The sequence below is a fragment of the Lissotriton vulgaris genome, chromosome 1_2 (assembly GCF_964263255.1).
Source record: "Lissotriton vulgaris chromosome 1_2, aLisVul1.2, whole genome shotgun sequence".
Classification (NCBI taxonomy): domain Eukaryota; kingdom Metazoa; phylum Chordata; class Amphibia; order Caudata; family Salamandridae; genus Lissotriton; species Lissotriton vulgaris.
In genome coordinates, this window is record NC_141686.1 from 337,608,651 (window position 1) to 337,636,198 (window position 27,548).

At 43.3% G+C, this 27,548-nt stretch overlaps 1 protein-coding gene across 1 annotated transcript in view; it reads left to right on the forward strand.

Annotated features, from left to right (window-relative positions):
• The window catches only part of LOC147736700 (lectin-like), a 137,927-nt gene that overhangs the window by 49,966 nt on the left and 60,413 nt on the right, over positions 1–27,548 (forward strand). Inside the window, exon 2 of the mRNA XM_086952673.1 lies at positions 399–589. Coding sequence (XP_086808799.1) covers positions 399–589 — 191 coding nt within the window. The remainder of the gene's footprint in view (positions 1–398; positions 590–27,548) is intronic.

A 27,548-nucleotide genomic window follows, 5' to 3' on the forward strand; every position in this document is an offset into this window, starting at 1 on the left:
TCACACTCTTTCGTTAGTCCCTCAAAACCTGGCTCTTTAATCAGTAGTTCCATTCCCCTTTTTTGTCGCTATTTTCCGCCGGGTGCCGGGAAACCCTTTTGGGTAGCTGTTGCGCCTAGATATAAATTAAAAAAATTATAAATAATAATGATGGAAATGAAAAAAGTAGAACTTGTTATTTTTTTAAATAAAATCTGCACTGCTGCCCACCTCCAGACAATAAAAAACATTAAACACTGCTTCATTTAGCAACATACATAATACTTATTTTTGCCGTTTATTTTATCAGCGTGTCAAAGTCCATTAAATTGTTTTATTTCTTGTCATATTTTGTGACCACGAAATGTACATATAATTAGAATCTGCTTTAAAATTGCTTGCATTACTTGTCTCCCTAGTTGACTCTGAAGTGGCCCCGACCTTGGGAAAGACCACCCACAAGAGCCCTGTCACCTACAAGAGCCCTGTCACCTACAAGAGCAATGTCTCTGATGGAGATCTACGCTGGGAGGGCGAGACCATCTGGCGTCCTCATAATGATTCCTGTTATCGATATATCACTGACCGGATCTCCTGGGGAGAGGCTGAGGTATGGGGCAATGTTTCGGTACATGCCTAGTCTCTGCAGTGCCAGCCTTCTGCAGGGTATCTGCCTTAATGGGTTTCCACTCTAATAAACAGCTCAGTAGTTTACTTTATACTTATTGGATTGCACACATGCCAACATTTTGAAGAGGTAAGTGGGAGAGTCTGAAAAATAATTCAGAGGGATTTATGCCATTGGTTAGTAATGACGTAGAAGCAGTTTCAGGCGGTGAAAGTTGTGGAAGTGCTTATAAATGCTGTGCGAGTAGGCGATGGAGCAGTGTGGAATCTTAATCGTGTTTCCCTATTTAAAGGGGAAATAGAGGAAAAAGGAAGACAAAGGGAGGATGAAGTGGGAAGTAGAGGAAGTGATACAAGTATTTTGTGATGTACCAAACATGGCACGTAGATTTAAAAACAATATAGGGCGTGACACCATCCTCGAGTATACCAACTAATCCATTTCTCTCCAAAAGATCTGATGTCAATAGTGGATGTAGAATTTACAGATGCACCAAACACCGATGAAGTACAAAGGAAACCACTTTATTTGAGGATGGATCACTCACCTCAGCATGCTTCCTCCAGCTGCAGCTCTCTCCCCAGCCCCCACTTCTTTCAAACCAATAAATTTTCTCGGAGCTTTGGCAGGAAAGGTTCCACAGCACGTGGAACACATGGGAAACAGTGGGTTCTTAGGTGTGCACATCACTGTGAATGCACAAATGAATCACCTGGGTGTGCACTTCACCATCAATGCCCTAGATAAATTGGGAGCATGACACTCTCTTCCTTCTCCGAGACACCTGGAAGCAACCCAAAATGAGCACCATGTTGTTGATGCTCAGCGTGATGACATCACACCGGTCCACAAAAAGCTTTTGGCAAAATGCACTAACGCCACTGTCGTCTGGCAACTGCTGCAGATGACGCAAACGGAATTTCGTGCCCAAGCTACTCCGCTCATTTTGAAAATGCAGAAATGAGTTCCCACTACACCCGCACAGTAAATCTGGTTCAGCTGCCACCCAGGACGGGAGCACATCTCCCAAACACTTTTCCTCTCTATCTGGCAACCAAAACAGTTTACAACGATGAATACCAGCAACTATTCCACTGCAGTTGATTTCGGTTCAAAATTAAAGACTGTGATTACCCATCATCTTCGCCAGAATAAAGGAGGTAAAGGTCAGGGTCCCACAGCAAGAATGAGCCCACAGTGTAGACGATCCAAATGTTTATTCCTCAGTTCAATCCCCTCTAATTATGCCCTCAGGATATTCTTTTGCTCGCATGCACATAATTCACATGACAATGATCAACCCCCAGGCGTTCAAGTAGCAGCATATTGGGGCATATGTAGAAGAAGTTAACTGTGCCGTAGCATCAATTCTTTGAGGCTACGATTTATTTATTTTATTTTATTTAAAGAGTTTTAGATAGCGCTAGCTAGACCCGAGGGTATCAGAGCGCTTTACTTGAGATTCAACAATGTTACAGAGTTGCATTCAGTTGCAATTACATTAGTTACAGACACAAACATTTAAGGAGCATAGAAGACTCGGAAATGCAGTGTAAGAAAGGGAAAGGGGTATGGTAAAAGGGGTAGGAGGGAGATATGACGGAGATAAACGGAAAGTCTGCTGGGTAGGTCAGGGCTGAGGGGGAAGTCTGCAGCCCATCTCCTCTATAGCTATCCAATAGCTGCACCGGGCATCGGCCAAATGGCAAGGTCTCCTCAGAAAAACAATTAAAGAGCATAGAAGATGAGATTAAAGGAGCGTAGAGTGGTAGGGGTTCGTGTAAAGAGGTGAGAGGGTGGTACGACGGAGAGACGAAGTAAGACTGTCCAAAGTCCGGCTGGGTAGGTGAAGGTCAAAGGGGAAGTCCACAGCCCATCTCCTCTATAGCTATCAGGTAGCTCCACCGGGCATCGACCAGATAGCTAGGTCTCCGCGATCGCAGGTAAGTTCAGCACATCCTAGGTCTTGCTGGGGGAAAGGTGAAGGTCAGTTAGATGTCCGTTTTTTGTCCTACAGTAATAGCACAATATGGTGTGCACCACTGTGGCAGCCATCTTGTGGTCAGGCAAGGGAATTCTGGCCTTGATGTTAAATTCAGGGCCGATCCCCAAGATTCCAAGGGACCTAACTAGGCACCAGTAAAGCCTCCAAGCTCTCATCGTGATCTACAGTGCCCTTTTTATCGCCGGATTTACAAGTTGCTGCTAACCGCAGTTAACAGCAGTTTTCCGCCATTAACGTGAATTTTTAGGATCGCCACTTCTGTTAGCGGGACTTAGCGAAAATGAGATGCATGGTAGGCCTTCCAAGACAAAAACTGCTGCTAACCCCACTTTGGGATATTTACAAGAATTCCTTGTATGGTACAAAAATCCCCAAAAAACTGCCTATAACTCCAGTTAGAGGAGCTTTTTTAAGACCAGAAAATAGCTGGTCTTAAAAATGGTGCTAGGAATGTTGCTGCGCCGCCCTTTGACAAAACTACAGGGCAGGAATGAACACCATCAATAACATAGTGCGCATTCCTGGGCCTAATTCATGAAAAGTGTTGCATCGCTGTGGCGAAACAGCGTTGCAACAATTTTCACTATGCCCTTCTTGCGACACCCTGGATGTGCTGTATTCACTGTATGGCGCTCCATGTTGCAATTAATGACAGATACGTCTGGAATCCTGATGTATCTGTCAGTGCTAAAGTCACACATTGCTGCAGTTGTGTCACAATCATGATGCAACTCCAGCAAGTCATGGGGCCAACCTATCCCTATGACACTGGGTTACCTTTACACCTGCCATGAGGCATGCGTAAGATACTGATGCAGTGGCGTCCTACCATTGTTGCTGGGAAATCTTATGGATTTCAATGTGCCACTCCTATGAGACTTAGTTGGCTGGGAACACCCACCCTGCATCCATCATACTTTATGCAGGTATAATGCAGGTATAATGTGGCACAGGGGTCCACAAGGTCACGCAGATGCCTAGATGGGCCACTTTGCAAATACGGCACAATGTGGCGCCAGAATTACACTGCTGTTGCAGGGATTCTGATCCTACACAGAACTGTGCATAGAGACTTGGAACCTTAGTGAATTAGGGTGTACCAAAACTCACGTTAGTAGCCAGAATCCCCCACCAGACTAGCAATCAGTGTCTCATTGGTTCTTCAATACCCCCAATGATTAGACAACCCAGAACATGGACTTAGAGCACCTCAGGTAACGTGGAACACATGAACACTCTTTCGTTATACTATCATACCAGTCCAAAACGATGAGAAAATGAAAACACGTGCAAGTTTGAAATGTTTATTTCTAATGAAGTGTTCTCAGGCGCAGTATCTAAGCTAATACAAGCAAACATATTATAAGAAACAAGGTTATCAGCATAGATACTAGTCCATAAAATATAAAGGAGAAAGCATATTAAAATGCTAAAGGGAAGAAGGCTAAATGATACCTCAGTCTTACCCTCCCTTGCTAGTATATTATATTATATCTACAGAAGGTCTCTTTGTGTTTTAGAAGGGCGGCCCCATACCTCTGGTCTTAGTAGAAAGGGATTGCATCATCTTCTACACCAGCTCTCTGCATGCGAATATTCATCAAGTGTGTATGTATGCTCTGTGTAGTGCATTATTAAACGCGCCAAAAACAGAGTTGGCCACAGCTGCATATGTGTTATGTCTAGGACGTGCGCTGATCCGACCGAACACCAGCCACTGTGTTGAAATACCCTTGAAGGCCTCGGCACTCACTGTTCAGACATAGCTTACCAAGCAACGCTGATACAATAGGAACACATATTATTCTTGTGTGAAGCAAAATTGTCTACTAGGCTCAAAGCATTAATAACAATATGTGCCGTGTGCAGTAGCACCGGAAAGGAAAAATGGCGTTTAAACTTCTAATAGGCTCATGCTAACTTAACACAGTGTGAAGGCAAAGCCTATCTACATGACACTGCAAGTACGTCAAGAAAATGATGCACCTGCGGGGTGAATCAGTCAGAAGGGGCTCATGAATAAGCCCCCTGTCTTTTTTCCCTACGTTGGTGCACAATGGTTGCCATTCACAAGCTCAGGCACCCTTGCTCCATGGTGCAAAGATGACTGTGATGCGGAGTTGATTGATGTTGTGGCTCCATCTCTTCTTAAGACTTCTGCAGGTGGGCCTAGACTAGTGGAGGGCGGGAATGAACCAGTTGGCCTTCTTGGAGTGTTGTTTTCCTGGTCTTTTCTTGAGGGGAACCAGGGTGTCGGTGTACTTAGAGATCCTTCGGTGAAAGTTGCGTGCTGCATTGTTGGCATCTGTAAGCATTGGCGGAGTGGTAGAGCTGATGGATGTGACAGAAAGTTCTTCGGTGGATCTAGCTGCGACAGGGGAAATGATGGCGATGGTGTACGGTGGTCGTGGTGAAGGAATAATGTAAACAATGATGGTCGATACAGGAGAGTCCAGTGCTTTGGATTTAGTTGAGGTTCCTGCTGGTGGAGAAGACAGCTCGAGTGACTGTCAGGCTATGAGGGTAAGTGCATTGACTAGATGCTTGAGTCCGATGTTGACGAGGTTCTCCAGGAAGGGGGTGGTGTTGTGGTCACTGGGATTATTCAGGTGGAAGTTTAAGTCTCCAAGTAGGATGTAATCAGTGGATGGGAGGGCCTGGGGTGCAATGAGGTCTACAATGCCATCAGTTAATGGGGGTTCCTGGCCCAGGAGGTCTGTAGATGATGGTGCCACAGAGGGTGGTGTTGGGATTGGTCCAGAGCTGGAAGTGGAGGTGTTCCATTATCATCTTCGAGTCATTAAAGTGCATGGTCAGTCGAAGTGTGCTTTTTTAGACAATGGCAATGCCTCCTCCTGGGCCCATTGGGTGGTCCGTGCTCATGAATTTGTAGGTGGATGTGATGACGATGTATGGTCCAGAGCAGAGGTTGGTATATGTTTCCATGAAGTTGATGTCTGAAGAGGTGATGTCGAGGATTTCCCAGATTTTTGTTGCATGTATGTGGAGGGACCACACACTGAGGAGGATGCAATTGAGTCTGTTGGTTGCACTGTTGGTCGGCTGGGCTGTGGGAGGTGCTGGTGTTCTGATGTGGCAGAAGATGCGTTTGCAATTTTGACAGGCGCATGGTGCAAGAGAATTCTACAGTCTTGCTAGCTGGCAGGTGGTGTGGTATCTAGGATTGATGGAAAGAAGGGTTCTGTTGTTGTAGCAGTGTAGCGTCTGAGAGGAAAGGCCCTAGGTGCAGGGTGAGGTCCCGGAGTGTACAGTTGCAGACAGGCTTGAATTTGGCATACCAGTGGAACACCCGCTGTGCATGGCTGCACAGCGGCCACCATTAAATACTGCTGCAGTGGGGACAGGACAGCTTTGAGGCAGGAAACACTGGCAAGGAACCTGGAGGGGCTGAAATATGGGGGAGTAGGGGTTATAAATATATATTTTTTACTTTCTTACCTCAAGGAAGGGTACTGCGTCTTCTGTGCTCCTGCTCTCCTGAGTCTGCTTCCAGGAACAGGAAGCAGTCAGCCAGTTTTCCTCCTCTAAGCCAATACCAATGCTGCAATGCGGCATTGTGATTGTTCCTGAGTGCCATGACAATGAGTTCAGCCAGGGGCTTGAGTGGTGGGCATGTACTCCATGCAGGCTGGAATGCAGCATGCATTGGAAACAAGGAAGTGTGCATGACTTCTTTGGACGGCCTGAGAGGGCTGACCAAACAGTCATTGTGCACTTACCACTCCGCCCCTGCTCCGTGAGTGGAGCAGCCCCACCCACCCACCAGCCCACAAAGGAAACATAGCATGAGTACATCAGAAAGGTATCATCATGTTATGTTTCCTCTTCTTGCACTGCTTGAAAGCTATAGTGGATGAGCCACCACTCGGGGTGCATCACACACAGGTGCTAGGCCTGGGCCCAACTTGACCACCTGGCCTCCTCCGCTACACATCCCACTTTCTCCTCATCTGGACATTGACAAAGTGGCACAATCCACTGCATTCTCTCCAAATCTGTGACTCAGGTACCAGGAGCCTCCACCAGGTGGGATTTCACAAGCCTGGGTACAGCTGTTGCCGCCAAGTCTGCTGGGGAAACCTCCTGATGCAGGTGATGCAACAGGGCTACCTCAAACATGAAGGTGCCGGGCTCTTGCCATACAAGTTCAGCACTGCTCAAGGGCCTCACCCAGCACAACATTCTCCAGCCTGTGATACAGAGAGGTGCAGTCCACTATTGGTAATCTCCTCCGTGCACCCCGATGTAGTGGTGGCATGTGGTAGGTGATGCAGAACTCCTTACTTGGTGCGCAGGAGTGATTTATTGTTCACAGCTCCAAGGAGCACCAGGTGGTCTTTCACACAGGTGAGCAATGTTTAGATTTGGCTCACTGATGATGTAACTGTTATACATGTTATTTGAACTGTTGGGTGTTGTATATGTAACTCACTAGGGGGTATATGTATAAGAACTACCACTAACTAACGCTAAAGCTAGTTAGCAGCAGTTTTCTTAACGTGGCCTATCACCAAAAACTATTGCCCTGGTGACGATGTATTTACCATACATCGCTACATGTCGATAGTTTACTAACAATAGCGTGATGATGATACAAATTCTGACGTTAGCAGGTGAAAACTAACAAAAGACTCATTAGAGACAAAAAAAACTCAAGTTAGGCATCCCAACATGATTTGTTTCCCTCTAGAGGCAAAAATAGCCTATAAGTCCACCTCCAATGAAACATAGGAAACAAAACCAATGGAAAGCAGAATGAAGCAGCCAGTGTCAAGTGCAGCACAGATCAACAACCTTCCAAGCCCTCCAACAGCCAGGATGACCAGCCAGAGTCCCAGGGGGAGAGAAAATTCAGGGCTACAATCATAAAAAGAGGCACATTCCTGGGCAAAAGCAGTAATGCATCACTTATCATTGCACACTCATTACAACACCATAGCATCCAAAACCATGAAAGTGTGGACAGTCCCCGGGGCCTGGATGCCTCACTGGGCCTGCATCTGGCAACTCCTTGTGCGAGAACAAGATGATGGTGTGTGTTGTAAAGACTCAAAAACTTCCAGATGAATATCAAGAGTTTACCTATGTGATCAATGAAACGGAGGAGAAGAAATGCCCGCCACATCGTTCTTATGATTGTAAAATCACCCTAGAACCAGGGGCAAATCTACCTTGTAGTAGAAACTACTCCCTCACCGAAGTGGAGAATCAGTATCTGAAGGATTATCTTAAGAACATTTCTGGAAAATGGATTAAATCGACCTTCGAAGTCTCCTGGCCATTCTTCCTCGTTTCCAAAAGTCAGGGAGAGTTGAGATCTTATATTGACTATCGAGCACTAAACAGTATAACTGAAAAAAATCTCTATCCCTCACCCTTGATCTCAGTCTCAATCAACTGAAAGGTGCAAATATTTTTACGAAATTGGATTTGTAGGGTGCCTATCATATCGTTAGTGTACGTGAAAGAGATGAATGGAAGACGGCCCTAGAACCAAGTATGGATTATTGGAATACCAAATAATGCAATATGTAACCCTGGGTGGAGTTTGCGTAGCCGCGCTTAGTAGAATTCTGTGAAGTCGCAATCAGCGAGATCCGCAAGCACACTGAGTATCTTGTTTCGCCCATTCGGGATGTTTTTTTTCCTGTTCAGGGATGCGCATTGCATGTTCGGGAAGCTTATTGTGTGCTCAGGGAGAAATATTGTGCAAACTTCTCCACACGGTCGCCAATGGGCGCAGCCAACTTGTTTTTCACTTTTTGCTATGGTTCTGGGCCTGTTTTCTATCCTCCCTATATCTTTTCGATTCTTTGTTTCTACAAACTTTTTTTTAATCTTTTTTATTTATTATCTATCCCTCTCTAGTCCTGATTTTATATTTTGTGTTTTTTCCTACTTCTTGTGTGTTTTTAGTGCGTTTTTCACTCTTTTTCTATTACTTGCTTTTTTAATTTCTTTTACTTACTTTTTTACTTCCTACCTTTTTTTTTCAGGCCCCCACCTACCCAGAACCATGGTGAAGAGCCTTAAAACAACTAGGGCCCGGGGAAAAGGCCGAGGAGTGAGAGCTATGACCGCCTTCCTTGCGGAAGGTGACACCCACAAGGGGTACAGCCATAGGCCTTTTTCAGTGAGACGGAGTTGGCTGCACTGTTTTTGTTTGGCCAACGCTACCTCCGCTTAACCCTGGCACCAGGCAGCAAGCCTGGGTATAGGCTCCGGGAGCGCCAATGGCGGCCGGACAGGGCAGCAAGGTGTGTTTGACTGCTCTAGGGTATGGCATACCTGTAACCAATTGATGCACCAGTGGTCTGACCTCCTGGAATGGGAGCATGAACTTCTGGACCTGCTAGGTGTTGAGGTCAAGGGGCTTGGTGAGTTGCTAATTATGTTGCTATTGTGTTCTTATGTTCTGTGTTATTGCAAAATTTCTTTTTTTCGCAAATAGCTAATATGATGTTGCTACTGATATGCAGGTAACTCATGTTTAAAAATCTTTTATTATGTGATTGTTACTTCCAGACATGTGCTCATGCTCAGCGCTAATAACTAATCGTACTTGTTTGCAGCTTTGCGATCTCTTGGCTGGTTATGTAAGAGAGGTTAGAGAATTTAAGTTAGGTAATGCATATAGGAAAGACTCCTGTCCTTTCCTTTGTCCTGTCAGGCTGTACTGTCTCCTGCCACTAAGATAGGGATAGTCGTTAGTATTATTTTGTAATTTAGCAGCCTGCGTGACACACCCTCTCACATGATACAGTCCGAATACTACCTTTTCTAGTTCTTTTTTCTAGTGAGTGAATAGAATAGCAACCAACTAAATTGGTATATGCAATATGCATGCGTCCATCTATGCATTAAGAAGAATACAAATGCAGACTTAGTAATTGGCCCGTCAAAGGGGGTTTGAGTTGGAAACTGGGAGATGATAAGTAATGAGATTGGAACTAAGTAGAAGCACACATAATATTTTTACAATTCTTTTCAAAGTCTGGAATAGTCGGGCTAGGTATGTTTAGGATTAAGGAATCAGAATTGAACTGTGGAATAATAATGATCGGATGGTACTTGGCTGTGATACATATTAGTCGACTACTACTAGTCGAATAAGCCGATCTGATTTAGGATAGGTCATTGTTATTGCATTTGCCATTTCCCTCTAAAAATATTTTTAGAGCAATTACATTGATTTATTTAATGCAAGTCACTTGTCTCTTCAATCTTGTCTTACCTGATCAGCATCCAGGGGCAAAAAGAAGACTGGGTCTGCTGGCAATGCAACAGGTGCGGGAGCTTGAGGGGCCTCCTTGGAGCAGCAGGAAGCAGCCTTAGGTGCAGATGGCTCTGCTGCTGGTCCTAGTAAGTCCTCCTAGTGTTTTTATATATTAATATTATTTCCCTAACTTTTACAGCTCCATTATTTCCACTTCCTAATTTACATTTTTCCAAAATCCTTTTAAATCAATCTGTTTCTAAATTCTTGTTTTTGCTCCATTTCCTACTACTAGTCCTAAACCTGGTTTCTAGTGTCTGTTTTTTTTACATCAAATCAAACTTCATCTGACTAATCTCTGCTCTGACTATGTATTAGTCTGTGTCTTGCTGTCTTCTGGATTTCACTCACCTTTCCCTCTCCCCTTATATATGGATTGCCTAGACATGGTACTATAAGAGAACCCATTGGTTGCAGGCTACTACTAGTACTAGTAAGGACTCCTTACTACTATTAGTATTTGTAGCACTAATCTGCTGGGCAGATTGCTTGCCAAAGTAAGGTATTCTCTGCAGGTTTGTGAGATGAGAAGGCTTTGGTTTCTTTTACTTTCTCCTCATGCTCAATCAGTAATGGTGGTCACTCACGTTGGACACCCCAAAGTGGTGTATTTTACTTTTTCCAATCCAGGCCTTGTACTTTTTTTAGGAGGAGCAGTTGATGGTAAACACTGAACAATTGATTACCGTGCACCATGGCTGGAAGGAAGTATGAGGAGTAGAAGGATGGCACCATTATTTTCCAAATAAGAGAAACATCATGTAGGCCCACTTGGCCACTCTTTCGTCTTTTCAAAAAATTAGATGCACCAATAGCTCTAGTCACTGAGTCCAGTCCTTTGGGTTGTCTTCTTTTAGAGAGGCTTTTCAAAAATTGCCATATTATTTTGTTATTTTTGACAGGACAATAGTGTCTACTCTACTCTACCGAATTGTATTATTTTCAATCTTGCTAATGAAAAAAAAATAATGGAGGTGTATATGGCATCTAAAAAAAATCGAAATAGTTTTCAGACAACCGACCATCAGTGCCGGGGCCAGCGGTAAGGCCCATGCCACTCCGGAGGGAGCTAATGCATCAACTGCAGGGAGTGAGCCAGCAGCAGTACTTCTGCTGAGAATAAGTTGTTGTGAACACTGAACAGGTGAAGAAGACACCCTTAACTTAACATTAGCATTAGCAGTGGGGTTTGAATAACTAATGGCCTACTCTATCTTCAACTCAGCGGAGTCAGTTTTATGACGAAGACAAAGAGTCAGACGACATGTGTGACTGGCAGAGAAGGATATGTGGGTGAAGGAAGGGGCACCGGGATGCATATATGTGGTGGATGAAAATGATTGAATGAATGGGTAGTTGAAGGTTGCGTGAAAGGTGAAAGACAAAGCAGAAAGGATGTCTGCCTGGGTTGGTGAAACTTTATGGGTGAAAGGAATCCTCTGGCAGGTTTGAGGGGTCGAACTCTAGGGCAAGCAAGGACGCATGGGTGGTGGTTGGTTATATCTATAACAAATGTATGTTGTCGGTGAAAGTCGGTTCATGATAGCCATGTTTGGATAAATGGATGCCTAGAGGGTATCATATACAGTGGGTGAAAACAGAGTCAGACTAGATGAGGAGAATGTAAAAGAAAAATAAACTGGGCCAGAGTAGTATAGCCAAGGGTGAAGAATAAAATAATAATTGTAGAAGAGCAATGCAAAGGATGAATGAAAAAAGCCCTGGGAAGAACAAGGATTGTTTTTTAGCAAGGTTTGTGATTCAAAGGACTGAGGTGTACTGTATTTCAGAATGGAATACTCCCTTGTCTAACAGTAGTTTGCATGCACAACATATGTATTGTGCATGACTATTATGTAACCTACCCACCCATCATTAATCACCTCCCGCTGACTCCGAGTCCCACTTCTGCTCCCATCCATACCCATGTAATTTTTTACTGTGTCAGCCATGGTGGCCTATAGGCTGCATGGTAACTACTAATACTTACAAATCACTACTTATGTCATCATCACCATCATCACATGAGTGACATGATGTTGTGCCACAGAATATATCATCATTCAAAAGCATGTCATCATCATCATGTGCCTTATTGTAGTAGTTAGGGTGAAAGTGAAATTGTCTGAGCATTTGCCATTGATTTAACAGAGTATGGCAATAATGTAAAATATATAATCGTGTAGTGTAGCTGCCCCACATGCAGACAGTGGTGAAGTAACATGAATCTGCGACACAAGTAAGTCTGTCTAGGGCACAAACGGACTGAGCTGGCATGCCTACAAGATTAATTGTGCTAAACAAGAGAGAGACTCTACTCCAGAGTGTCTGAAAGTCTAATCATCACATCCAAATTTTAAGGGTTATGGAAGTGAGGAGGATACCACAATTGCTTGTGCTACCCTGCCACTATCATTTTTATGGGTGTCATTTTGTGTTACTGTTTTGCTAAAAGCATTGGTTATAATTGTCTTTTTTTTTTCTTTCTTTATATAGCTACTCCTTCCTAACCCACCAGCTAGGAGTTAGCAGCCAGGGCCCGGCAAATGGAGCTGCAGGCCATCCAGGATGAATATTACTTGCTGGTTGCCCTGGCGGAGGAGGAGTTACAGGTATGGGGTGACCCAAATAAGTCTGTGGACCTGGGTAACGTTCGATGAAGAAAAACAATGGTCCAAAAACAAATTATTTGCACAGTTAAAAGTATACCAAATACATTCTCTAGTTTTGTAGCCAAAAATTAATAAAGCAGATGCTCCTTTAGGGTAACCTTATCCCAGTAATGTAATGTTAACAAATTCTATATATACAGTAAATGTAATAAGATTACATTATTACATTTACTGTATGTATAGAATTTGTTAACATTACATTACTGGGATAAGGTTACCCCAAAGGAGCATCTGCTTTATTAATTTTTGGCTCCAAAATTAGAGCATTCATTTGGTATACTTTTAACCGTGCAAATAATTGGTTTTTGGACCACTGTTTTTCCTTTTCTTTATCTGGTGGGGGAGGAGGCAGTAGCTGCAGCTTCTTTCTCCAATGCCCGGGGCCCAGCCATCCCCTGTGCCTCCAGTGGTACGGCGCCCTGTTCTGGCAGCCACCCGCCAATCATCAACTTTATCATCATCTACTGCTGCCCAACCCTGTTGTTCCTGTGGGAACTCTCTGCGCTGCATGCTCCTCTGGATGGCGTGCCTAGAAGCCAAGCATGAGGAGGTCCTGGAGCAAACTTGCTGGCACCCACGCCCTAGACCTCAGTTGTCGGCCCTTAGCCATTTTTTTTATCTTTTGTTTGGTGGGTGGGATGTTGGGAGTTGGGGAAACTTGTGTTTTACTTTTTTTTCTTCAACTTTAAGGTAGAGGGACATGTATTTAATTTACTGGACACTGGGTGTGGTTAGGGAGAGGGGTGGATCAGGTGTTGTGGGTTTTTCTTCTAGGTTATATTTTCTAGGGTAATACATTATTTTTGGTTTTACAATATGATGCAAATCTTTTCTGGGGGTTACTCTTTTACGTCAAATTGTTTGTGTCCTCCTTTTGCTGTAGGGCTGCAGCCAGTTTTTTTTAAGTCTGCCAATAGTGTAACACACCGACAGATAGATGCAGTACCTTCACTTGTCCTACTACTGTCAGTCTCTCCTCCTAGTCTAAGCATTCTGCAACTAAAACGCCTTTTGATGTATGTACTTGGAAGGATGTAGGTGTGTGATTTAATTAATTCCCATATTATATACATTATTGACACCCCCACACATCTTCTCTAACATGTGATTGATGTTTAGGTGAAGCGATGGCTGCATGTTGATGGTTTCATTTCCTAAGGTGCCATGGTGGGTGATGGTAGCAGAAGTAGACAGTTGCATTTGTAAAAAAAAAGAAAAATAGACAGTCAGTCACCTAAGGTAGACTAGGGAACTAGTAGTAGAAGTACAGTAAGTATACAAGAAGAAGACTGTCAAACAAGAAACCAAATGAAGAATGATAAGCAATGCTAAAGTAAAATAAAACATAATGGTGACAGGGATAGCCTAATACAAGTTACAAAAAACTGACATTGACTCGACCTATGAAGTGGATAAGGTTAACCTTTAGTGCTGAAAGGATGATAATCAATGCCGCCAATTAATAATGGGTTAATAATGATGTTCCTCTGGAAAAAAATAGAAGAGCAAATACTACTGAGAAATGATGGGCACTTGGCAATCTAATCTGTTGCCAATGTGGCCAATATATATATAGACCCCGTAAGCCAATATCGACTCAAAACAAAGATAGAACCAAAGGACGAGTGTCTGAAGGAACTGCAGGAAACGGAAGGAACAGACAACATCAATACAACAAAAGGAAGTAAAAATCAATCCTAATACTACTAGCATAATCAATATATCCTAAACGCAATAAACTAGGGCGGAACTACAATTGTTATCTCTAGGTCTCTCTTAGCGTCCAGAGAGTAGTTTCAATTATGTGCAAACCTGCATGAACATTTTCAAATTCATACGAAAAATGTAATTGACAAAATATTAGGCTATTAAACAATCTAAGAACAACTCAGATCCCACATTACTAACAGAAGAAGAAGAAACAAAAAATGAATCCTCACTAACAGTTTCAGATATTCATGATCTGCGAACATTCGCAACCCTGTCATCAAAAAGTGGTGAGTGCATTCACTTGCCCAATAAACAAGAAACCTTACAGAATGCAGGAATTGGACTTGGGAAACTGGATCACAGTCCTTTTAAACCTCCGTCGTACTTCATGCCCATCATACCCATCATGCCCTCTGATGCTTTCGACATCTTTCAGGATGTACTAGTAGATGAAATAAAAAATCTACAGTCCAAAGTCCAACAAAAAAAGAAAATAATAGGATATAAACAAAAAAGTATCAAGATCTCATCCAAAAATTATAGGACCAAAATTATGTCACCATAAACAAAGCAGATAAAGGGGGAAACATTGTCTTGTGGCCAAAAGTTGACTATCTAGCAGAAGCCCACAAACATTTGGACAACAGAACATGCTACGCCAAATTCAATCACCAAAAGCTAAAAGAGGTACAAGAACAACTAAAACAACATCTTAGTAAATGGAAGAGGGAAGGCCTTCTGACTAATGTTGAATACCAATTCTTAAAGACAGATTTTTCAATCACTCCAATAATCTATTTTATTCCCAAAATCTATAAAAAAAAAATCTTGCCAGTCCCTGGAAGACCTATTATATCAGCTAGGGGACTATTAAGGAATGTGTCTCAATACTTAGATTACTATCTACAGGATTTCATTAAAGCACTACCATTGCATATTAAGGACACAAATGAATTTCTGGACAAAATTAAAACAATCTCTTGGTCTAACCAGTATTATCTAGTACCACTCGGCGTTTTTGCTCCATTCACTAGCATTACTCATGCTGATGGGGCCAAAGCAGCAGGTTTCTTTTTAGAAAATGCTCCTATTGAAATGTACAGACACTGTAAGATGATCCTGGAGATGATAGACTTCTGTTTACACAATACCTTTTTCATGTTCAATAAGGAAGTATACCAACAGACGAGAGGTGTTGCCATGGGAGCCTGCTTCTCCCCCAGCTATGCGTGTTTACACATAGGTTGGTGGGAGGAGTGGGCACTCAGGGCCACACACAAAGAAGTGTGGGATAACCATATCATTTGCTGGATGAGATTTATAGATGATGTCTTTATGGTATAGAATGGAATGGTACTGGAACACAACCTCAGGCTTTCATTGACAGCATTAACCACAATGATTTGAACTTATAATTTACAGCAGATATCAGCAATACAGTAATCAACTCTCTAGATGTCGAAGTCAAGTAATTGTTAACAAACTGGGAAGCACTCTATACAGGAAAAGCACGGCAGGCAACACCCCCTTTCACGCCTCCAGCTTTCACCCTCACCACCTGATTAAAAGCATCCAGTGGAGTTTCACAGACTCCGGAGAGTCTGTGGCACAGACCAAGCCTTTGAGGTCTGTATTAAAGATGCTACTATCAGATTTACAGAGAGAGGGTATAGAGAGAAAATTATACACACAGCACTATAAAAAGTCAATAGAGTCTCACACAGTGAAGTATCACACACATATGATTCTGGAAAGAATGGGCAGAGACATGTTAAGCAAAATGCCATGCCAATCAATCAGGGATCCAGACTAATACCTACATATAGTAGTCAACACAAACTCATCAGAACCATCATTGATTCTAATTGGCCTATTAATAAAACTGATGCACTACTAGGTGACCTCATTCCAGGAGAGCCTTCCTTTACATTTAGAAGAGCCAGGTCAATGCACAACTCAAGCAGTCCGGAACAATCCATGGTGGACAATAAATCAAAGAAAAATTGGTTGAGTCAATAAACTTTTTTTCAAGTGCAAAACTTGCCAAGCTTGCAAGTTCTGCATTAAAACAATTAAATATGCTTCTGTCTTCGGGCCCCCTACGAACCTTCTCAAAGGCAGATACAACTGCCATACAGAATTCACAGTTTACGTTCTAACAAGTACCTGTGGCCTGCAATATGTAGGCAGTACAAAACTACAGGTGCATGTGCAAATTCTGCAACAACTGAGGGCTATTGGTAATTTCGACATGACCTACCCAGTGGCAAGGCTTCTTAAGAAGGTCTATAACAATGACCTAAACAGCCTCAAATACTTTGTCATTGGTTCAGTTACTCCTTTCAAGAGAGGGGGTAATAGACAAAAACTTTTGATGAGACTAGAGTCCAATTTCATCTTGGAGTTAGATACTCGTACACCAAATAGACTCAATAATGGGAAAGAACTGCACAACTTTTTATAAATCCTAGATGAACCTTTTAAGAATATCCTATGAATTTAGTAGCTATCTATTTTGTTTGCCCCAATAACTATGCCTCCAATTATCCAGTGATGGTATATACACCAGTATGCGTGACCATATACGGAATTAGTCACCAATACAGAATCAAGGTAAAACAGAACTAATATATTTATTTTACTGCTAGCTTCCCCAACCCAGGGCCAACTAGGGATTTTTAACCACAGGACTGCTGCACTTTTAGGGGCACATAGGCACTTTATTCTTAGTAAACTCGCAATAGGCAACTTTAATTATAGGCTAGTAATTTCTTGGCATCTCATCTTGACAGTAGGCCTTGGCTATAACCTTGTATATGATCCAATTTGCAGGCTTTAATATTACATGACAGAAAATATCAAATGATATTCAGGTTTCTGATTTAGTTTACACACACGTTGCACTTTAATAATTTTAATAGAAAACCTGTTTATAGTTTTAGGATCCATACAAAGGTTTGGTACCAGTATACCATCAGTATACCATCAGTCTATGATATGTTAGGATTTAAGTAAAAGCATTTAAGCAAGTACTAAACACATGAAATTTGTACATTTTAGAGAACTGTTCAGAAATTTCAATATTAACATTATTAATAGCCAAGATTTATTAATTACAATGATTTTAGGAAGGATTTATACAAAATTATGATTTTTTTGTATAACATTGCATTAAATATTTTACATTTATATTTATATTGTTATTTATACATGTATTTTACAATGTATTTATGTGTAATAAGACAAATATTTATGAAGCATGTCCTGTGCATTATATTTGAAAATGCCTCTTTTTTCCATGTCCATCCCTAAGTTTTATCACGTGAGTTTTAAGGGCACTATATAGCACAGATCTGGAAGTGTACCTCAATATGTGAACAAGCCCAACAAGGTGAGTAAAGCGCGTCAACCTACCATCCAAATCTTTCAAATAAATTTAACCTACAGCAACAAGTGGAGTCTGTGTTCTCGTTTTCTTGCTTTGCAGAGTGAGATATATATATATATATATATATATATATATATATATATATATATATATATATATATATATATATATATATATATATTACCTAGGTATAAATAGTTAGGATTTTTTTGAATAGGGATTTCTGAAAATTCTATGTTGAATAACTTTGGCGTTGATGGACGGAATTGGCTGAAATTTTCAGGAAAATGGCACATTTTGTTTTTGAGCGTCCCCTGAAAGTTTAGGGGGGTTTCGTCAAGCGGGGGCCGAGAAAAAAGGGGGGTCCCAAAACGTGTTTTTAACATTGAGTTTTCCATAGGGCGGTTGGACTCACTTTTAGCTCCAACGGCTGAATGGATTTCCACAAAACTTGGCAAAATCGTAGGGACTGATAGCCCGATGGGCCTTTGCTATGTCTCAAGATATATGCTCCAGTGGTTTTTACGAAAATTACCTTTGAAAAATATATATTGGGCTACATTGGGCTATATATATGTTAGAGCCCAAATGTAGCCCAATGTAGCCCAAAGATGGCCACCAGAGACAAAAAAAAACAAATGTAGCCCAAATATCAGCCAGATGTAGCCCAACTATAGCCCAGTGACAGAATGTCCCAGAGTGTTCTAAAGAACAACTAGAGCGCTAACAGTCTTACTTATGACAAAAGTATGGCACACCTAAAGTCATCTTGATTGGAATAAAGTGTTAACACTTAAAACATTTAATTTGCAAAGGAACAAAATGAGGGGTTTCATTTTGCCATAGAAATGTTATATATATATATATATATATATATATATATATATATATATATATATATATATATATATTACCTACTGGCGGTCGCCAGTAGGTATATATAGTTAGGATTTTTTCCCTATGGCATTTCTGAAAATTCTATGTCTAATAACTTTGGCGTTTGTGGACGGAATTGGCTGCAATTTTCAGGAAAATGGCACATTTTGTTTCTGAGCAGCTCCTGGAAATTTGGGGGGGGGTCGTCAAGGGGGGGCCAAGAAAAAAGGGGGGTCCCAAAACGCGTTTTTCCCATGTTAATTTCCATAGGGCGGTTGGACTCACTTTTAGCCCGAACGGCTGAATGGATTTTCACGAAACTTGGCAAAATTGTAGGGACTGTTAGCCCGATATGCCTTTGCTAGGTCTCAATATATGTGCTCCAGTAGTTTTTGAGAAATTAACGTTCAAAACAAGATATATATCTGTAACAGCGCTCCGGGCAGCGATCCGGTCCGCTTACTTTTCGCGAAACGGAACTTTGCGCGCAGAAAGCTGATTGGCTCTCCGGTGTCTGTCAACATTCTAAACAGTCTGGAGCGGCCGCCATCTTATCTCTCGGTAGGATCGAGAGAGAAGAAGAGGTGAAAAACGAAGGGGGAATTTAATGAAAGGGGGCAAGGTATACCCCTCTTGACCCCCTAGGAATGTTGTTGGGGTTATTAAAGGGTCCCGTGGGGAAAATAAAAAAAAAATGATTTTTCACGGTAGAAGCGCTTCACGGGCCGCGAACTGGGCCGCAAACTGGTAGCGAAACGGGAATTCGCCATTTTGTGCTTCGTTTTAATTGTTTAGAGACAAAAATTATCGCCGCACATTGGCCACAATGCATGAATATCGCTGAAAAGTCAGCGATATTCATGCATTATCCAGCAAATGCTCTTAGCCATGTTATCCACCTTCCATTGGATAACAGAAAGCTGATTGGCTCTCCGGTGTCTGTCAACATTCTAAACAGTCCGGAGCGGCCGCCATCTTATCTCTCGGTAGGATCGAGAGAGAAGAAGAGGTGAAAAACGAAGGGGGAATTTATTGAAAGGGGGCAAGGTATACCCCTCTTGACCCCCTAGGAATGTTGTTGGGGTTATTAAAGGGTCCCGTGGGGAAAATAAAAAAAAAATGATTTTTCACGGTAGAAGCGCTTCACGGGCCGCGAACTGGGCCGCAAACTGGTGGCGAAACGGGAATTCGCCATTTTGTGCTTCGTTTTAATTGTTTAGAGACAAAAATTATCGCCGCACATCGGCCACAATGCATGAATATCGCTGAAAAGTCAGCGATATTCATGCATTATCCAGCAAATGCTCTTAGCCATGTTATCCACCTTCCATTGGATAACATGGCTAAAAACTGCTCTGTGCGTGAGCTTTTTTTTTTTTTTTTTGCTGCGTCACGTTTGTTAACGTTCGATTCGATGGAAATCAGGAAGTGTTGACCACCATTTTGTCACTGCGAGTAAATATTTTGTTATAAATGAATCCTTATTGATAAACATTGTCTGCGCCATCTTGCGTTTTTGTCCAATGCCACAATTTTGTCGTGCACGGCAGCCATTTTAGATGCCTTGACCAGGGCCACTCTCTGCACGCCGCCGATCCTCAGCATGGCTCCCCACCCTCGCAAGCATCTCCCCCACGCACTGGTCACCCCCGCTCTTTCTCTCATGCATGGGCCATATACTTCCCCCCATCTGCGCTGCTCTTCTCTGAGAATCACACCCTGTGCCCGCCCGACACCTCCCTTTCACCCTATTCACTACCGCACCCTCTGACACTCCTCTTCCTCTGTGTCCGATTGTCCAGGCCGGACCTAGGCTATCACCTAGCCCTGTGGATGTAGTTTATGGCCCCAGCTGTAGAGTATCCAGACATGCCAACCTTCCCGATTCAGGCGTGAGACTACTGATTTCAGTGCTAGTCTCCCGCCTCCCGATTCCTGCAAGCAAAAACCCGGGGGCATATTACCAACAACTAGCGATAATTTTTGTCTCTAACTTGTTTAGAGACAAAAATTATCGCCGCACATCGGCGAATTTTATCGCACATAAACCTCGCTATTAGCAAGGTTTATCGCAAATGCGATAAAAAACGGCCGCAATGCATGAATATCGTTGAAAAGTCAGCGATATTCATGCATTATCCAGCAAATGCTCTTAGCCATGTTATCCACTTCCCATTGGATAACATGGCTAAAACTGCTCAGGGCAGGTGTTAGGTTTTGGAGATATTCGCGCTTAGCGCGAATATCTCCAAAAGTTGGTAATAGGAGATAGCGATGGTTAGGGACTGTTTCCAGTCGCTAAAATTTTGGCACGCCCACTTTGCATGTCATTAGTGATAAATATCACTGATATGCAAAGCGGGGCCCAAGATGGTCGCTATCTCCTTTTAGCTGTCACTAACTGGTGTTAGCGACAGCTTGGTAATAGGGAGATAATTTTTTTTTTTTTTTTTTTGGCTTTTAAAGCCAAAAAAGCGGAAATAACCCCCCTTGATAATATGCCCCATGATTTCTCGGGGGTTTCAGCTGACAGGGTTTGGTATTGTGTTACGTGCTAATTCTTCCAGGAAACGTCAGAGGGTCGATGCAGGGGTTCTAGAAGGGGTGATAAACCATTTAAGCCTCATGAACAAGCGCATGGTCTTTTAAAGATTTATGAAGTACTCGGGGCGGCGGTGTGTGTGTGCCCTCTTTCAGGAGCGGGCGGGGGGGGCACTGCCAGCAACTTGCCAGGCCAGGCAGTGTTCAACACGTGCATCACCCTTTCTCTGCCTGCTATTGCGCTCCATGCTTCGGAAAGGTAAGAAAAAGAACGTGCATTTGAGTTTGAAATGTTCGATCTTGTAGCAGTACACTTGCAAAGCCCACACATGACAATAATCCGATTCAAGGCCCCATTCACCCGATTTTTTAAACATATATAGCACTCCAACAAAGTTAGATTTTAAAACTTTATTAACATTTAACTATAATGAACGGAACAAAAACTGTAAAAACATTTAAACATTTTTCACCCAAAAAAGCAACAATGGTCAGAAGCTGTCTTTTGTGCGAATAGTCCCAAGGCAGCACAACGTGCAGAGTTCTGGACGGCACCCAGGTCATGTCGCCTGGGTGCCGCACTGGTTTTGGTATCCTACAATGCTGCTCCGAAAATTGGCGTGGGGCGTCCCGGGTGGTGCGGGGGGAGGCCTCGTCAGTAGCGGTCTGTTGTGCGAATAATCCCAAGGCAGCAGAACGCGCTGAGATGTTGATGGCACCCAGGTGATGTCCAGTAAACTGCCGCACTGGTTTTGGTATCCTACAATGCTGCTCCGAAAATTTGCGTGCGGCGGCCCGGGGGGGGGGGGGCGTGGGGGAGGCGGCGTGAACGGGCCTCCCCAGGTGGCGGCCATCCAGCTGAGTTGCGCCCGCTCTTGCGGCTACAGCGTCTCGCTCACCATGTTGTTGAGTTGCTCCCACTCTTGCAGTGCAGCGATAGGCGCCTGCCACATGACTCTTAAAATGGCGGACGGCTCTTCGGTTTTGGGCCTGGTCCACTGAAATGGCCCTGGGACACCTTGGAACTCGGACGTTTGCCTGCTAGGGCTTGGGCTCCATTCTCGAAAAGCGTCCCCTCAGCCGTGAAGATTCTACAAAAGTCTTGGGGGCCCCCGACTCCCGCAGGCTTCCGGTGGGGAGCGGCTGCCATGATTGCTCGCGGAATGACCACGACGGAGCCACGAGATGGTGGTGCTCTCATGCTGACGCCAGCTTCAGTCTGAATGATCCAGAAACAAGGTGGGGCTTTCATCGTTTGGGAAAAAAAAATGTTCTAAACCAATGAAAAGTGTTATTTTTAGGTCATATGACCAAGCCTTCCATCTTTAGGAAACCAAAAGTAAAATGATCCAATGAAAAGTTTTATAAACAAGTCACATGACCTGTTATGCGGCATAGGGCTACAAAAAGCGTAGAAAATCCGTTGGCACGTGAGGCGGCGTCAGTAGCGGACCGATGTGCCAATAGGCCGAAGGCAGCACAACGCGCTGAGATCCGGATGGCACCGAGGTGGTGTCAAGCAAATTGCCGCACTGGTGTGGCCATCCTACAATGCTGCGCCCAAAGACGGCGTGTCCAGCTGAGTTCCGGTCACTCTTGCGGTACAGTGAGTCGAACGTGCCGAGATCCGGATGGCACCGAGGTTGTGTCCAGCAAGTTGCCGCACTGGTGTGGCCATCCTACAATGCTGTGCCGAAAGTCGGCGTGGGGTGCCCCGTTGGCTTATGAGGTGATGTCAGTAGTGGACCGATGTGTGAATAGGTCGGAACCAGCACAAGGCGCCAAGATCCGAATGGCAAGTTCTGGATATTGAGTGCCATAGTTGAGAGTTCTGAGCAGTGCTTGTAAGACTATCTGAAGCTTATTTGCACCTGCTGCAGCTTCACTGTTGCCCAAGGTGGTGTCCAGCAAATTGCTGCAGTGGTGTGGCCATCCTACAATGCTGCGCCGAAAGACGGCGTGTCCAGCTGAGTTCCGGTCACTCTTGCGGTACAGTGAGTCGAACGCGCCGAGATCCGGATGGCACCGAGGTTGTGTCCAGCAAGTTGCCGCACTGGTGTGGCCATCCTACAATGCTGCGCCGAAAGACGGCGTGACCAGCTGAGTTCCGGTCACTCTTGCGGTACAGTGACTCGAACGCTCCGAGATCCGGATGGCACCGAGGTGGTGTCCAGCAAGTTGCCGCACTGGTGTGGCCATCCTACAATGCTGCGTCGAAAGTCAGTGTGGGGTGCCCCGTTGGCTTATGAGGTGATGTCAGTAGTGGACCGATGTGTGAATAGGTCGGAAGCAGCACAAGGCGCCCTGCACGGTTGAGCTTTTTTCAATGCCTGTTTTTTGTTGTTTCCCCTCCATCAAAAAAATAAATAAATATATAAAACTGTGCAAAAATACAAAAAAATGTTTAGAAAAGCAGTGCTTGTAAGACTGTCTGAAGCTCTTTTGCACCTGCTGCAGCTTCACTATTGCCCTGGTGTGGACAAAGATCGCCCATGACTTCGGCTGATTGAGAGTTTGTAGAAAAATGGCTTCAGATTTTCCACATATTACTCTTCAACATTCTTCCTAAATGTAACAATGTGAGACTCACTAGGAGAACGGCTGTTTATCTTTCCTTTCAAAATGCTGCCAACAATATTTTCTGAATGGAAGACACCATCTTGTAGCATAAAGGGCCGAAAGGGGTTCTGGTCTGGCCGATTGTTGGTGGAGACATTTTGACTATATCTTGGACCTGCCCGGCCTCGCCCAAAATGGCGCCGGTATAAATGGGACTCGTAACTCCTTGCCCGCAAATGTATATCTAGAAAATTTTATTGTAAGTGGCCCTGTCTTATTTTAATTACAAAATGTACGTCCACCGATTCCGCAACTGTTAGACACCTTAGTTCTTGCAACCTAATGGCCCGCTCGTTACGTTCCTCTACAGTGTAAATGTCTCCTCATCATATACGATTTCAGTTTGCTCCGTGGCCGGCCCAGGTGGTTATAGGCCCGTATTTGTATACTGACATTTTCACAATAAAGGTTTTTAAATCAAACACGGTAGTAGTATTTACATTGGTAAAGTTTTTACTTTTAGTCACTGTTTTCGAATCAGTAAAAGGCAAGTGAAATAAAGCAGTCCAATTACATGACGGATAAAAGGTATAATATGTAGGAACGTAGTAAAGATAAATGGTCAAGGGCAGTTGTGTTTTCCACTCCTGCAACATAAAGTGATCGATAAGAATCTGATAATCAGGCGTATCGGCGACTATGACAGCAGGCCCAGTCTCTTTTACTCAACGGCTCCGTCATGCAATGAAGAAACGCCCTTTTTCTCGAAAAAGGAATATATTTTACTTGCAGGACAGTTGTAAATTTTCCGGGAAAGTACATTAGCCTGGAATATTATAACATATATGTTTTAAAAAAAATAATGTTCGAAAAAAATAAAAAGCGTAATTTTTAGGTCATATGACCAAGCTTTTCATCATTAAAATAACAAAAGTAAAATGAACCAATGAAAAGTTTTATTAACAAGTCACATGACCTGTTATGCTTACGTTACGCGCTGCGCGCCGCGCCCCGGATCACTTCCGGGTGCGCTAAAGCGGCGTGTCATATAACGCATTACGCGACAACGTAGGTCAAGAATATAGTCAAAATGTCTCCACCAACCAGCGTTCGGAACACAACCCCTTTCAGCAGTCCAAAAAGTTCTGTTAAATGACAACAGAGGGGACAGGCAACAAGAACCATCAGTCAAAGAGGGGAGGGCAAGTTCTTCTCTTCCGGGTCATGTTGGGGCGCTACCGGAACTGATCGAATTGGTAGTCTACAGTGTTTCTGGATGTTTCAGACTAAAGCTGGCGTCAGCATGAGAGCACTACATACCACAACTACCATCTCGTAGCTCCGTCGTGGCCATTCCACGAGCAATCATGGCAGCCGCTCCCCACCAGAAGCCTGCGGGAGTCGGGGGCCCCCAAGACTTTTATAGAATCTTCACGGCTGAGGGGACGCTTTCGAGAATGGGACCCAAGCCCTATCAGGGAAGCGTCCGAGTTCCAAGGTGTCCCAGGGCCATTTTAGTGGACCAGGCCCAAAACCGAAGAGCCGGCCGCCATTTTGAGAGTCCTGTGGCAGCCGCCTATCGCTGCACCGCAAGAGCGGGAGCAACTTAACTACATGGTGAGCGAGACGCTGTAGTCGCAAGAGCGGGCGGTAAACAGCTGAATGGCGGAAGAGGCACAGTGTAGCAAAAGCGGGCGGAATGGCAACTAAAACGGTAAAGGGGCGCCCCACTACAGCGTGTCTTCAGGTCAAACGGATTGTGGGACAAAGTCCAGAATAGAGGAGTCATCAAAAGGCAAAAAGTTCTGCGGACCCCGGGAGCCGGCCGCCTATGTCGGGGGCGATCTCAGGCTACACCAGTGCTATAAGACTTGGGGAGGGGGTCGGAGCCAAGCGTCTTCTCTGAGTCCGTGTCATCACACCGCCCCTCGGGGGCCTCCGTCAAGCGGTTTAGGGAGGTACCATATAACATTGTTTTCAAATGCAGTCAGGTCCACAAACGACCCTCACTTACTTTGAGAATAGTGAAGCTGCAGTAGGTGGAAATAAGCTTCAGACAGTCTTACAAGCACTGCTTTTGTAAACATTTTTTGTTTTTTTTGTATTTTTGCACAGTTTTATATTTTTTTTTTGTTTTTGATGGAGGGGAAACAACAAAGCACAGGCATTGAAAAAGGCTCAAACTCAGAACTCTGAACTATGGCACCGAATATCCAGGACTTTCCATCCGGATCTTGGCGCCTTGTGCTGCTTCCGACCTATTCACACATCGGTCCACTACTGACATCATCTTATAAACCAACGTTATGTAAATAGTTATTTAATAAAATGTTTTACCCTGTTTCTTTGCTGGTGTGTTGTCTATATTTTTAATATTTGCATAGGGTTTGTCGTTATTTTGGGCGGGATGGGTGACGGAGCCGAGCTGTCTTGCAGCCCTCATGAAATCAATCAAATGGAGAGACAAGCAGGCAGGACGGATTACAACGGGGGTAAAGGCCTGCGTTAACTACCGTTCACTATCTGCAAAGAGAGAGTACTACTAAGAGAAAAGAGGGGAGGGGGGCAGCGTTCAAAGCACATCAGCGTGCATAAATACGAAAATGTTTTTATCTATCACGTACTTGACATTTTAAAGCTTTTCATATTTGCTATTAAAAAACCAATGAAATTCACAGAAAAAACCATAGGTTATAGTGGATATATAGTTAGGAATTTGCATTTACAAAACCTTGAAAATTCAATGAAAAAACCATTGGTTTTAGGCCATATATAGTTAGGGATTTGCATTTACAAAACCTTTTTTTACTCGCATAAAACCATTGAAATTCCATATATAGTTATAAGCGCTAACTATATATCGCGCACCCGCAATCCACTGCTGATGATGTCACATATTACATCATTCATGACATGGTTAGTGACATCACTGATGACATCACTGATGACATCTCAAATGACATCACTGATGACATCACTGAAAACATCTCATTTGACATGACTGATAACATCACTGATGATATCATTCATGTGATAATACCATGAACCTCTTCAGACTCTAATATAACCTTAGATACAATCAGTGTAAACAGACACTCACAGACTGTCACTCATCCATGGAGTTACTCACACACCTAGTCAGTTATGCCAAAAATCAATCACACCTCCATTTTCTCAACTATACAGTTATACACACCTTACTTATTCAAACATATACTAACACATATTTACTTTACTCTCTTATACAATCTCTGATACATGTTCACAATGATCCATACAGCCACTCACACATTCACTGGCTCTTATGCACAGTTATTTATAGATGTCAACTCTCACATGTACTGTGTTTTACATATGTACTTAATTTGACATGTAGCACTGAGATATCCATTCACTCACTAATACACTCATGCACAGTCAACCGCCCATACAGCTGTTTGCACATGCACTTTTGAATCTATACATATAGTGAATCAACTACTCACACATCTATGTACAGAGTCACACACCTTCCAGCCACCCATACACACACACTCAGTTTCCCATACAAATACTTGGACAACCAATCAATAACCCATACAGTTACTCATATAGCTACTGATCAACATATGCAGCAGTTTGTAGAACAACAGATATAATGATGCACAAATTAAAACAGTTTAGTCACTAACCCATGCACTCAGTGAGACACATTTAATCACTCACTCATACAGTCAGTCATGCACCTAGTAAATCCTTCATCCAGACACTTATACATCCACTCATTCTTCAATATGTAAAACATATTTTAACTTTACAGAAACATACAGTCACTGGATGTTGTAATCAGTGATGTCATCAGTGATGTCATTTGAGATGTCATCAGTGATGTCATCAGTGATGTCACTAACCAT